The 13,537-nt window shown below is 48.7% G+C and overlaps 1 protein-coding gene across 2 annotated transcripts in view; it reads right to left on the bottom strand.

The window, feature by feature from the left end:
* Positions 1 to 13,537, bottom strand: part of TBXAS1 (thromboxane A synthase 1) — a gene marked incomplete at both ends in the record, with an annotated part of 152,963 nt that overhangs the window by 43,508 nt on the left and 95,918 nt on the right. For both annotated transcript variants that reach the window (XM_079711407.1, XM_079711408.1), the window contains 2 exons: positions 7,505 to 7,819; positions 12,310 to 12,440. In XM_079711407.1, coding sequence (XP_079567533.1) covers positions 7,505 to 7,819; positions 12,310 to 12,440 — 446 coding nt within the window. The remainder of the gene's footprint in view (positions 1 to 7,504; positions 7,820 to 12,309; positions 12,441 to 13,537) is intronic.

The following is a 13,537-nucleotide window of genomic DNA, read 5'->3' as shown; positions in this document are numbered from 1 at the left end:
TCTCTGTCTCACAGTTTGACTTTAGAGCTGTAAGGTGTTCTTTATTCCTAGCTCTTGCTTTGTACCTCGTTGCGTTGTGTTCTGTTGTACTATTATGGGATCTGTAGGAAAGGGAAGCTCCCACAAGAACCACTAAGCCCTGTGTGGCTGGGAGATTGAATCAGGGGAGCATCTGAGTGTACCCCTCCTAAACTGTCAGACAGCAGGGCCCCAGCAGACCTGGACGTAGGGCAGGAAACCTTCTCAATGGGGAAAAACCCATTTCCAGTTTTTCACTTGAATCTTAAAACCAAATTTAAGGCTGGCCTACTCCCTGTGAAAATGACCCTGAAGATTGACCCTGAGTGGAATCCAAACTGGGAGACTTTGTTTTTCCATAGTGAGGATGAATTTGTGTTAAGATATTCACAGTTTTTCCACCCAACCCTACCCCTGTGAAAAAGGACATGTGTTTATGAAACAGCTGGATGGGGCAAAATGACTCTGTGTGTGCGTGTGTGTGTGTGCGTGCACGTGTGTGTGTGTGTGTGTGTGTGTGTGTAGCCACAGAATATGCTTTTTTCCTTTGAGATCCTCTGGCTACTTCAAGGAACAAATCCTCAACCTTGCTCACATTAGCAGCATGAGCTAATCAGCTGAAATACCCAGCATAGAATGTTCTTTTATCCTTAAGAGAAAAAGTTGTATTTTAATTAGGTATTTATAATGGTTACAAAGCAGCTCTTCAAGAGAAGTTTTAAGAATTTGGCCTTCCTCCTAAGGCATAACTGTGTTCAAATTATCCTGAAGAGAGGCTGTATATCAATCTAGTCCAATTTGTGATAAATTTACAACTGGATTCTGCACAGCAGATTTATAACAACAAATTAAGCAGAAGGAAAATGGGTCATAAATTTTGGCTGCCACAGTCCGGCACCAAAGAGAAGGAAAGAGAATGGTTTAGCCAGATCAAAAGTCAATAATTTCAACATAAAGTGCTAAAGCTCTAGCAAAAACAATTTATATGGAAAGAAGTTTTTTTTTCCTTCTCATCCTTTTCAAAATTAGATATTGGAGAACACAATGAAGCATCCATACTACAGAGGTCTTATTAAATAATTTGTGTGTTTTCGCAATTTTACAAGTGGTCCAAATGGTACAAATCTTTCCCCACCCCTCCACTATTGAAGGTACCTCCCCTTTAAGATGACTAAGGAAACACATGGGGAAAAAAGAGAGTTCTCCATGAGATTGGTGACTTGAGAAAGAAAGTTTTGTGAAAGGAGGGGAGGCCAGACACAATTCCAAAGCCAGATGATTTGGGAGAAAACATACATGTTCTAGAAAGAAGCAGCCCCGAGGCATGCATTATAGACTGTATTATAGCTGTATTTTATACTGGAACAGAGATCTCTGCCCTGAAAGGAGAAAAGCAATCAAGGCCACTTGAGTCAAAAAGGGTGGTGAGAGATGGGGTATTACCACACTGAATGTGTGGGTTGTAAAGCATGTATCAGGATAATCCCCAATAGTGAAGGATGGCCTTGGAGTGTCCCTATATGTGCCAGAAGTTTAGTTCTGTGCAAGGAGAGCCCCTGAATTAGTGGCCTCACCACCGACAATTTCCCGTCTTCACTAGTAAAGGATGCTATCAGGCCAACTGCCAACCCGGGCATCACTCTAACCAATAAAGAAGCATTGGCTGGCTCTGTGGACATCACCAGACACTTGGTGTGAAGTGGCCACATCATTTACAAGAAGTACTCATCATTTAGAAGTGCAAAAGGGCAGGCACTACTAGTCACTGTTGGATTTATTTATTTGTTTATTTATTTATTTCAACTTTGGAAAGCTGGTTTTTACAAGTTCAGGGGAAAGGTGAGTGTGATTGCATAGCACAAAATTTGAAAGTGGGAGCTTCTAATCTGGAGACCATGGATTCCATGTACGTGGGTGGACACACTGTTTTCTGGCCACCCAGCAGCCACTCACCCCACTTCTAGTAACAGGGGTTTAGGGACCCACTCCTCCTCCATTTGAGTTCTGAGTGGCTCCAGCAAGGCCCCTTCTGGGCACCAGCTCCAGGGATGGGGAGTGACCCAGGTCTAAGCCAGTCAGAGCATCATATTCCCCTCAGCCCCGGTGATGGGCTGAGAGGCAGGTGCATGACCCAGTCTCTATCAGTGAGAGGCTGCGAGACTTTCACTGAGAACCTCCAGGACAGAGACTCTGCCTTCATGCTGGACCTGAACCAGCTGTCCCCTGCCCCTATCCTCAGCCTGTGAAAAGATGAGAGGGACTTAAGGAAAACGTATCAGAGCAAGGGGTCTTCAGCCTGGAGAAGAGTTCTCCTGTCCTGAGTCAAGGAGGTCGGGGGCACTCCAAAAGAACCGTTCCTAGAGAGACAAGGCAGCCGCCTGAGCATGGCGGCCGCCTGCTGATGCAGCACAATTGTTCATTTGCCCTCTCTACCTTTTTTTTTTTTTTTTTTTTTTGTGGTACGTGGGCCTGTCACTGTTGTGGCCTCTCCCGTCGCGGAGCACAGGCTCCGGACGCGCAGGCTCAGCGGCCATGGCTCATGGGCCCAGCCGCTCCGCGGCATGTGGGATCTTCCCGGCCCAGGGCACGAACCCGTGTCCCCTGCATCAGCAGGCGGACTCTCAACCACTGCGCCACCAAGGAAGCCCCTCTCTACCTATTTGAGCAAAGGAAAAGTAACTGGAGAGAGATGTCAGGGCACAGAGAGGGGACAGCAGAGGGAGTAGCCCCTGTGGGTGTGGCCAAGATGTGTGACTCCTGCGTGCCACTCAGATACTGCAAGGCATCATTGGTCAGCTCCAGCCACCTTGCCAGTACCCTGCTTAAGAGGGTTGGCTGCCACCAGGAGACCCCAGCACCCAGAAGCTGTGAGGCAGGAGCCCCTCCCCCATCAGGGAACTGTGGGGATATGGGGTGGTCGCAGAAGTCAGCCCTCTGAATAACGCCTGCATCCGTCCGCTTCATACCAGAGGCCACATACCTTCATACCACAGGGGAGGGGCTAAGAGAAGCCCCCTTCAGGCAGGACTTAGGGATCTGTTAGAAGCCCCACCCCTGGGAGGAGATGGGGGTACAGGAGACACGGGGGAAGGAGAGAAAGGTGGGTGAAGAACAGACCACACCCCCTCCCCCAGACAGCTTCCTCAGGCCGTAGGTCAGCCTGAGCTAAGGGATGGGAGGACATTGAACTGGGTCTGAGACTGAAGTTTTCACCTGGACCAGACTGCTGAACTATTTAATGCCAAAGGGAACAGAAACCTTTGCGATCTGTCCGAAATATCATCAAGGAAAGGGGATGAGATTTGTCAGAGCATATTTAAAAGAAATAATTGGAAAAAACACAAAAGGATTCTATGTTCAGGATTCCATGTTCACTTAGGCTGTTCAACATACTGGTTACACAGCTGTCTTGAGACCACTAGGGGAGATCCTGTCTAAGAACGGAGTGTGCCCAGCATGACTGGAGCTGAGAGAGGGGGAGAGACAGCAACCTGCGTCTCAGTGACGGAGTTTGAGCCCCTGCATCAAGCCATACCTGAAGGCAGCCTTACTCTGGAGTTTTCAGTTACGTGGGTCAATAAACTCTGAACCAGCCTCTGTTGAGTTTTCTATTACTGTCAGCAGAAAGAATCCTGATACAGTGCACATATACATACTTTTTCTTGGGGAGAAAGCATAGCTTTTGTTGGATTCTCTGAGGGACTTGCTAAAAAAGGGTATGGCTCAGGGAAGAGAAACTCTAGAGCTCAAATCCTGTGACCTCATTGACAAATACAAGGGAAGACCATCTAATGAGATGTGCAGGGCTCTACAGGGATATCATGGAAGAATTAGGTCAGAACATCCTTGGGTGTAGGGTCTGGAGCCTGACGCTGGTATTAACTGGCACTCAGAAAATATTTGTTGAATGGAAACCAGCAGGAAAATTATCACAAGTCATACTTTACATGCAAATTTTCAGGAATATTTTCAGGAAAATATCTAATGTGTGAACATCTAATCTGCATTTCCATGTTCCGACAGATGGCCCATATTAACAGAACTCTGATTACAGTAAAAAAAAAGAAAAGAAAAGACAACCTGAAAATATTTACTGTGTGTGTACCATGTGCAAGGCTATACAACTTTTAACACTGTTGTGACTACCAAATTTATTTTTTAAAAAGACCAGCTCTATATATTCCCATTTCTCAGAGACAGTCCCACCTGTTACCTAGAGAAGGAAAATGACCCAGGGGCTTTCATGGCTGGGGCAGGGCTTTGGACCCTGAGAGTCCAAGGCTGTATTCTCAAGGTGGAACCAGGGACCGCCTGTGTCAGAATCACCTGGGATGTGTATTTAAAATACAGGTTCCTGGGCCCTGGCCCAGACTTATGGAATGAGAATCTCTGCAGGAAGGGCCCTGGACTCTGCATCTTAACAATCTTCCCAGATGATTTTACGTACACTAAAGTTTGAAAAACTTTACCTCCTGAAATCTGTTTATCTGCCCATGGGGTCTCAGTGCCTGGCAGCCTTCTGCACAGCCTCATGGGAGGTCGTTCTCTGGGGAAAGAAGCCCCCATCCTAGGCTGGGGGGATTTGAAAGAGGCCAGGGTTTAGTGAGATCGAATCACCCTCCTTGAGGTCAAGGTCAGTCTAGGCCATGTCAGAGGCAAGGGGTTGTGTGCGTGAGGGCCTCTGAATGAAGGCCTATGGAAACCCTCCCTGTGCAGGTGAACGTAACCAGTGTAACTGTGGGACAGACTCCTGGAGCCCCAAGCTCTGTGAATGACACCACACATTCTAGACTTGATTAAGTGCTGCCTTCTGTTGCCCTGGAGCATTTCATTTGGAAGGAGGGATTGTTGTAATAGACGTAACTTATTGTTTTATTTGGCAATTAAATTCCCTGAAGGTGAGGATCATGACTTCTACCTCTCAGAGCTGTTGTCCCCTCTCCAACCCACTACCATGTCCACTACATGGCTGGCCACTCTCTAGATGGTTTAAAAGTCTTTAGTTTGACCTGCCTTCTGGTTTATTTGAGACCAGGGGGCTAAACTCCCTCTCCTGCCTTGACCGCCTTCCTGGAATAGCTGTCGGAGCTTCCTCTGGGAGGTCGCTCTCCCAAGTTCTGCAGACATCTGACTTGGGTACAATTGACTCTGGGGGTGGGATTGATTGACTGAAGCCCATCCATGCCCCCATTCCCCTGGCCACAATAGTCCGTTCAAGAATGGGCAGTGGGGCTTCCCTGGTGGCGCAGTGGTTGGGAGTCTGCCTGCTAATGCAGGGGACGCGGGTTCGAGCCTTGGTCTGGGAAGATCCCACATGCCGCGGAGCAGCTGGGCCCGTGAGCCACAACTACTGGGCCTGCGCGTCTGGAGCCTGTGCTCTGCAACAAGAGGCCTCCATAGTGAGAGGCCTGCGCATGAAGAGTGGCCCCCGCTTGCCACAACTAGAGAAAGCCCTCGCACAGAAACGAAGATGCAACACAGCAAAAATAAATAAATTAAATTAATAAACTCCTACCCCCAACATCTTCTTTAAAAAAAAAAAAAAAAAAAAAAAAGAATGGGCAGTGACTTAAGCATTCTGACCAGAGTGAACCTGATGACTCTTGCTGAGAATTTGGGGTCACAGGCTCTCTTCTCCATTGGTTATGAGCAAGGAAACCTGTAGTCCCAGGTGTTCTTAGCAGGCTGCTTGGGGCTTCAAGAGGAGGGCACAACTGAGAATGGGACCAGTATGAAGGAAGCACAACCAAGAAGTGGGGAGAAAGTAGGACCTGAGCCTATCTTTGAGCCTCGATAAAGATTTGCTTGAAGCCACGTCTACCCCTAAGCTGCTCAATGATCTGTATTAATAAGTACCTCCCTCCTTTGTATGTGTGTATTTAAATCATTTGGGGTTGGGGTTTTGTTTCCTGCCCTAACTGCATCCTAATATACCTTCAGCTCCCCTTATTTCTCTTGCAGTAATGTACCCCAATCATCTTTGGTCCTTCCTCCTTTACCTCCTCAACTGAAAAAAACCCACAACTACCTATGAATTGGGATGAGATGGGTGGTGGAAGTAGGTAGTAGGGTTAACGGATTCATGGCTTGTTGAGACTCCATGCCCAGAGAATATTGATTAATAGATCAATGTCAACCTGGAGGGAAGACCTGTCCTGCTCAACATTTTAATCAATGACTTGGATGAAATAGGAGACATGCTTAGCAAGTCTCAGATGACACAGAGCTGGAGGAATTGCTAATATGACAGATGGTAGAATCAAGATTCAAAATTATTTTGGCTGACTTGAGCAATAATAAGGATAAATCTAAACTCTTGCACCTGTGCTCAGAAAATCAATGGTCCAAACAGTGGACTGGGGACACCGGGCTTGACGGATGTCATAATGTCACAGAACTTTATGTGGACCATAAGCTCGTGGTGAGCCAGAAGTTGAAGCAATTAGTAATACAGGTAGTGCAGTTTTCAAAAGATAAGGCTCACCTTGCATCTACTTTCCCCAGTGGGATAAAGAAGTAGAATTTCCTGGGAAGCAGTTTTCAGCTCAATATATGAAAAAAAATTCTGACGGTTCCAATAACTGAACAGGCCTCCTCCCAACATTGTGCATGTAATAGTCATTACATCAGAATGTACTAAAAAGATTTCTATTATGGTGGTCTTCCTTTAAAAGCACAGAGTTTTTGCACAGGCTCCAGACGCGCAGGCTCAGCGGCCATGGCTCACGGGCCCAGCCGCTCTGTGGCATGTGGGATCTTCCCGGACCGGGGCACGAACCCGTGTCCCCTGCATCGGCAGGCGGACTCTCAACCACCGCGCCACCAGCGAAGCCCGGTGGTCTTCCTTTTAAAGCACAGAGTTTTTAAATGACTTTCTTTAACAACTTATAAGTCAAAGCAGTACACACATAAGCACCCAGAAAAAAAGGTAGCCGAGCTCAGCACCTTTGGAAGTTTGCTTCCAGTCCAGCAAAGAGCAGCCCCATCTAGAAGGAATATCCAGAATCTGGACTTGGCCCTGTTTCACATCACTCCATGCACAGACCTATTCCTCAGCACTCACGCCATCTCCATTCCGGCTTTGACTTGGCCCATCCTTAGGCCTGCTTCTGCCTTCCACTTGGCTCCATTTTCTGGCTCACATCCACCTCCCTGAGCATGAAGACTCCACAGACAGAGCACTGGGAAACCAGGCCTCCTTCCCCATCCCTGATCTTTGACCCTGACTGCCTGGGACCCTGCAGCTTCTCTGAGCCAGGCTTGGTTTCATGGACCACCCCAGACCATGAAGGCATGGGACAATTTTTCTTTTCTTTTTTTCTTTTTCCCTGTTGTTCTGAGCACTCCATTTTACTTGTTAACCCAGAGAGATGGAGAAGGTGGGCCATGGCACCCTTATAAACTTAGAATGTGATTTTAGCGAGATGGTTATCAAAAATAAGTTTCACTTCTATGAACATACAATCACATGGACAACTGGACTCACATGTTTCTCGCTGAAATGGTCCACCTCTCTCAGAAGCTTCTTTTGGCAGTCAGGGTTGGTGGCCAGGAGGTAGGTGGCGAAAGAGAGAGTGTTGGTGATGATCTCGTAGCCAGCGATGAGGAAGATGAAGGCCTGGCCCACGACCTCATCCACAGTCAAAGGCTTGGACAGGAGTCTGGGCTGGTGTTGCTGGGAAGGATTCACTGTGCATTCAGTGGCAGAGAAGACTTGTCTGACCATGTCAAAGTTCTCCACGCCCACGGAGGTGGTGGAGTGTTGGGCATCCAGGACCATTTGGAGGAAATCTCTCCGCCTCTAAGGAACAAAAGAAGAAAGCGCATATTTTGGCCTTAGAGTCACATAAGAGAGGCTTCTTGAAGCACAAAAGACAATGTGCACACGCAGCTTTTATTTATTTATTTATTAAAATTTTCTTTAGGGCTTCCCTGGTGGGGCAGTGGTTGAGAGTCCGCCTGCCGATGCAGGGGACACAGGTTCATGCCCCGGTCCGGGAGGATCCCACATGCTGCGGAGCGGCTGGGCCCGTGAGCCATGGCCACTGGGCCTGTGCGTCGGGAGCCTGTGCTCCACAACGGGAGAGGCCACAACAGTGAGAGGCCCGTGCAACAAAAAAAAAAAAAAAAAAAATTTCTTTAAAATTTATTATTTTTATTGAGGTAACATTGGTTTATAACATTATATAGGTTTCATGTGTAGGACAGTATATTTCCACTTCTTTTTTTTTTTTTTTTTGGCTGTGCGGCATGTGGGATCTTAGTTCCCCAACCAGGGATCGAACCTACACCCCCTGCAGTGGAAGCATGGAATCTTAACCACTGGACCGCCAGGGAAGTCCACATGCAGCTTTTAAAGAGCTCAATAGGAGGGCTTCCCTGGTGGCGCAGTGGTTGAGAGTCCGCCTGCCAATGCAGGGGATGCGGGTTCGTGCCCTGGTCCGGGAAGATCCCACAGGCCGCGGAGCGGCTGGGCCCGTGAGCCATGGCCGCTGAGCCTGCGCGTCCGGAGCTTGTGCTCCGCAGCGGGAGAGGCCACAACAGTGAGAGGCCCACGTGCCGCAAAAAAAAAAAAAACAAAAAACAAAAAGAGCTCAAGAGGAACGAGGATTTTCATTGCAGGGTCGTCTGAGATGGAGAGAACCTGGAACCCCCCTGCCCATCCCTCACTGCGGTGCTGGTTCAGAGACTAGCGCAGCCAGCAGCAGACTGTGAAGCTGCCGTTACAGAGGATGAGGCTGCTCTATCCGGGCTGAGTCAAGAAGATGTTAAGCCACTTCAGTAAGTAAAAAGAGCACATTGCCATACAGTATGCCTAGTAGAATCTCATTTCTGTAAGAACAGCACATGGACAATATCTTTTATTATGTTTGTCCATTTTTGCTAAAAATGTTTAGCAACATCCATACCCCACAGTTCACAGTGAGCTGAGGAGCTGGGAAAACCAGGGGGGCTTTTATTTTTTTTTACTTTATCCGTGTTTGTATTGTTGGCTGGTTGGTCTTTCCAGCAAAAAAGCAACTGAAGCATCATATGGATTTAAATCAAAGCACGTTCTCCACTGTTCACTTCCCCACCATCCAGGGCTTACTTCTGCGCCATGTGTTTCTCACAGCAGGGACTTAACAGGACCTGGGGGCGGGGGAGGGAACTAGCTTTGGTAAAGCCTGTCTTCAAAGCCTCCTGTCTGTATTTTGCATCCCTTAGCCTAGCCTCCTCATGTGGGTCCTTTTTATCCTCAGGAATCTCCTACCCCATTTAAGTGGTTAGAGGTTTCTTCCCATTTTCCCCTACCTTCCTTATCAGCAATCTGCATATTCTTTTTATTTTAACTACCCCTAATCGTAACAATGGAAGTGTTTACGTCTTGCTTTAGGGCTGACACAGTGTGTACCTGGCACATCCCATCTTTGAACAGCTCTTTGATGTGATGAGCGACAACCAATATGTTACTCTTTTCTGAAGTTTATGGGACTCAACAGCATAAGGGAGAACATTAGAACCAGCAACAGAAAAAGTGATAATTTCAGAGTACTTTACTTGTTGTACCATTTTCTCAACCGGTTGGCGTCTGAATTCCTATTGCTTTAATAATCTATGTCACATACGTTAGCATCTGTTAAGGTAGTTGTTACGTCACGTGGGGTTGCTTGCGTCTCCAGGGCAGGATCCTGCCCCACCGCACTCGCACACCATGCCTGTACCGAGCCGAGCACACGTTAGCTTTGCAATAAATAACGCCACAGATAAACATGCAACGCCCTAAGGGCATTTTGAGGAAGGCTGTGTTGGATCTGCTCGCAACTGCATGCTACTTGGAGCAGGAACCTGGGAGACATAAGACATTTGCAGCTCTACTGCTTCCCAGCTTTGTGACCTTGGCAGGTGTCTGCTGAGATTCCAGCAGGGCTTCCAGCTAAGCCTGTGGGTGGCAAGAACCTTGAGACTTAGGAGGCAAGGCTCCAGCGTCCTGCCAGTCTGCTCGGGTGGGAATGGCTGAGAGAATGGCCCTTTCCACCCTCGCCCTACTATTCTGCTTCCCAAATGGCATCCACGAGGGCTGGCTTTCCACCAGCTGCCTTCCTGTTGCCTGGTCAACAACTGGGACTCTAAGCCTGGTCCCAGGACAGGGCACGATGGCACACGTGGGAGGTGAGCATCCTCTGCTCTGTCGGCTCCTGGATGCTAACTGGGGACCCCAGAGCATCCCCGGGCTCTCTCTTGGCTGGCACGTTTGAAACTCCTCGGGTGCGGTACAGCTGTGGTCCCTGAGGCTTGCTTGTGGCTTGGCTGGAGTCATGTGGGGGCAATGATGGGAGGTGGGGCACAGGCACATCCACACTGTTGGGTTTTCCCCGTGGCAGAGCTGCAGCTGGCAACCTTTCCTCTCATCCCTGGTCAGCCAGGCTGCTTCAGGGCTATGGAGCCTTATAGAAATCTGTCTTAACCTCCAGCTCCAGAGGCCAGAGGAAAGGGCTGCTCTCTGGGGCCTGTGCGCTGGACAGGAGCATTAGTGTAGATGGGTTTCTTTTGTTTGCACTGCATCACGGAGGCTATTTGAACACTGCCCATTTAGGACTGCAACAGTGCTGGTTTATGGTTATATCCAAGAAAAATATGCACCCTGATAGATGTAGGTGTCTAATCCACCCATTGGCCAGAGCTTAGAAAAATATTTACCTTTTAACATCTGTGCTGCATTTTCCACTGCGCAAACACACATCTGCTTGATGGAATGTCTACAGAGTTTAGATGGGTTTAAAGCAAGTTTTCTTAGTAACCATATAGCTCTGTCTTGACACGGGCAGTCTTGGATTTGTGGTTGGGAGGTTTTTCTCAGATCAACTCATCGTTTGAAACAAATAGCTCTCGAGTTTATAAAAGGAAAAGCTTGAGGCAATCCCAGTAATTGGATCTTTAATAACCCCTCACCTCTTAGTAAGCTATTTGGTGCAACAGTGTTAGAATTTTCAGCCTGATTCTACAACCAGTGGGTTTCAGGCTGGGGGCGGGGTGTGTGACAAACCCCACATGTGTGATGGAGGACCTTCACCGCAATACTAAGGTTTGAAAATGGGACTTCCCTCGCCACTCCTTCCCCAGGCTCCATCCTCACCCTGGAGAGGCATGAACCTGGATGAGAACGGTCTGTCCTTTTAGACAGCAGAGCTGGGCCAGGGACACCAGGGAGCTGATTCTTCTCACACCTCTAAGGGCGGCAGGTTGAGTTCTCAGTGGTTTGGGCCAAAGGGCTGTGAGCTTGTCTGCACCTGTGAGCTTCCGTCACCTTCTGGTCTAGGACACCTTTGCTGCACAGTATCTAGAAAGTGAAGCCGGGCAGGCCGAGGCTGTGCCTGAGGCTGCTCCATGCACCCGGCCACTAACTGACCCCTGATCTCATGCTCGGCCAATGTTGCCACACTGGACCTCCGTCCCCTGCTTGGTGATCCCCCCTGAGCTGCCCAGTCTTTGAGAAAACATGCTAAAGCTACATCTGACACAAGTCAGTTCAGGAAGAGACATTTCAGCCTTGTTTCTTCCTTTTAAGTGATTTCCTTGACTGCAGTTAAGGCCCATAAAGAATAGCATTATACATGCATGAGCATATGCAATATTGAAATTATTTTCCTTAACACTGAAAATTCCTATTTCTATTCTCAGCCAAGTTCAGTCAACAAATATTTACTCGATTCCTACTGTGAGCCAAGCATAGGGCCAGTCTTCAAGGAGGAAAGAAATTTCTAGGTCTCAGTGAAGCACGCAAAGGCCCTCAACCACGCATTTTGCAGCAATGCCCTCCATGCAGAGAGGGAATGTGGGGTTGGTGACAGCTGCCTGAACGCCCGTCTAATGATGATGCTGTTTGTGCTGTAAAGCTCCATCTTGCTGTTTTTCAATATAAAGAATACACTGATGAAAAACACGTGGGCAAATGTACCTAGAAAATTCTCTGAGGCTGCCTGTAACCTGTGCTGGGAGTGACACTTGAAATAAGGAGGCCCGTGAGCTTGGGGGGAGGACAGCTTTAATTCTACTCGCCTGGGTCAGAGTGTGGACAAATGGCTCTGGGCTTCTCCCCACCGCCTTCCCTGCTTGCTTTCACCTTTCTCTCCTTATTTACCCCTCCTCACTGCCCGCCTGGGCTGCCCCGGCAAGCTCTAAGTGGTTAGGCCACTGAAGGACAGCGTGGCGTGGGTGCGTGGGGTTGGGACTGGAGCGAGAGAAAACAGACAGCGATGCCAACTTAGCTCCTATTCCATTTCGATGCTGTGTCCTATTAAAATACGTTACCTCTTCTGCTGCTTGCTGGTCCCGCAAGGCAATCACATTCCTAATGAGTTTGTTAAAAAAGCCATTCAGTTCATCTCGGTTCTTATTGGGCAAAATCCGGGCCAGTGGGACCATTATGGATGGAAATGATACTTGAAAGAGAAAAACAAAAGTGGCATTGAAAAGGGGGTGAGAATAAACCAGGGCTATTAGATGCCTGTTGCCAGGAAGCAAGCCCTGGCCTTGAATTAGTCTTTTGAAGGCCTGTCTTCCCCTCTGAACTGCCGCTGCTCAGAGCAGGGTTCTATCTTATTCTACCTCGGGACTTCTCACCCTTCCTTGCCCATGGTAAGCACTGGATAAACGTCTGTACCGTTGAATCCCACTTCCATCTCCCCCTCAAGTCTCATGCTTGTAAGTTAATTTCCCAGGTCCTAGAGATGAGGGTCCAAGGTCTTCGTACTTCATCAGGAAGGAACAGATTGTAGGCCATGTTTCAAGTCTTAGCAAGTGGTAGAAGCTGATCTACTTTCTTAACTTTCTGGTCATTTGCATTTTTTTTTCCCTTTGGATCATTTTCCCCAGAGCTGCCACCTGAATTGTTTCTAAGAGCTGCCACTGCAGCTGCTGACAAGGATGCTGGCCTCGTCCCCTGTGGGCACGTCCCTGACCGTGCCATGTGCAGCCTGTGCCCTTGCCACCATGCCCTGGGCATGACAAGCCTCCAGGATGAGGCTCCCTGGGTCAGGGACACTTGGCCCCTCCTGGACGGTAGCCTGGGCCGTGGGCCAAGCCCGTCTCTGGGGAGCTCAGCTCAGTTCAGCTCCTGAGCATTCACGGCGGGCCTACTGTGCACAGGCATGTGTGGGAGACAGGGGAGGGGACCGTAACGGACCCACGCAGGTCTCAGGATGCTCCGCCCCTTTTCAACGGCGGGAGCCTGAACCAAAAGGACACAGCAGGGAGGGAGGGCTTGGAGTGGTAGCAGCCGTGGAACAGCGGACCCACCTGCCCTGCAGGGCGCTCATGGTTGATGGCAAGGGCCTTTCCCTTGGAGTGCAGAGGGTGAGGGACAAAGGAGGAGGCTGCTTTGACCCCCAGAGCGACAACTCCTACAACGTCAGTGCAGAGCAGATGGAGGTGACAGGGGCGTCCACAGAAATTGACTCAGAAATGGGAATGAAACTAACCAAGGAATGAATAGAATTTGCCGGCCCAGCAGAATGGTTAGGAATTATGGCAATCATCA

This window comes from Hyperoodon ampullatus (genome assembly GCF_949752795.1).
Source record: "Hyperoodon ampullatus genome assembly, chromosome: 9".
NCBI lineage: Eukaryota > Metazoa > Chordata > Mammalia > Artiodactyla > Ziphiidae > Hyperoodon > Hyperoodon ampullatus.
This window is presented reverse-complemented; position numbering and strand designations above follow the sequence as displayed.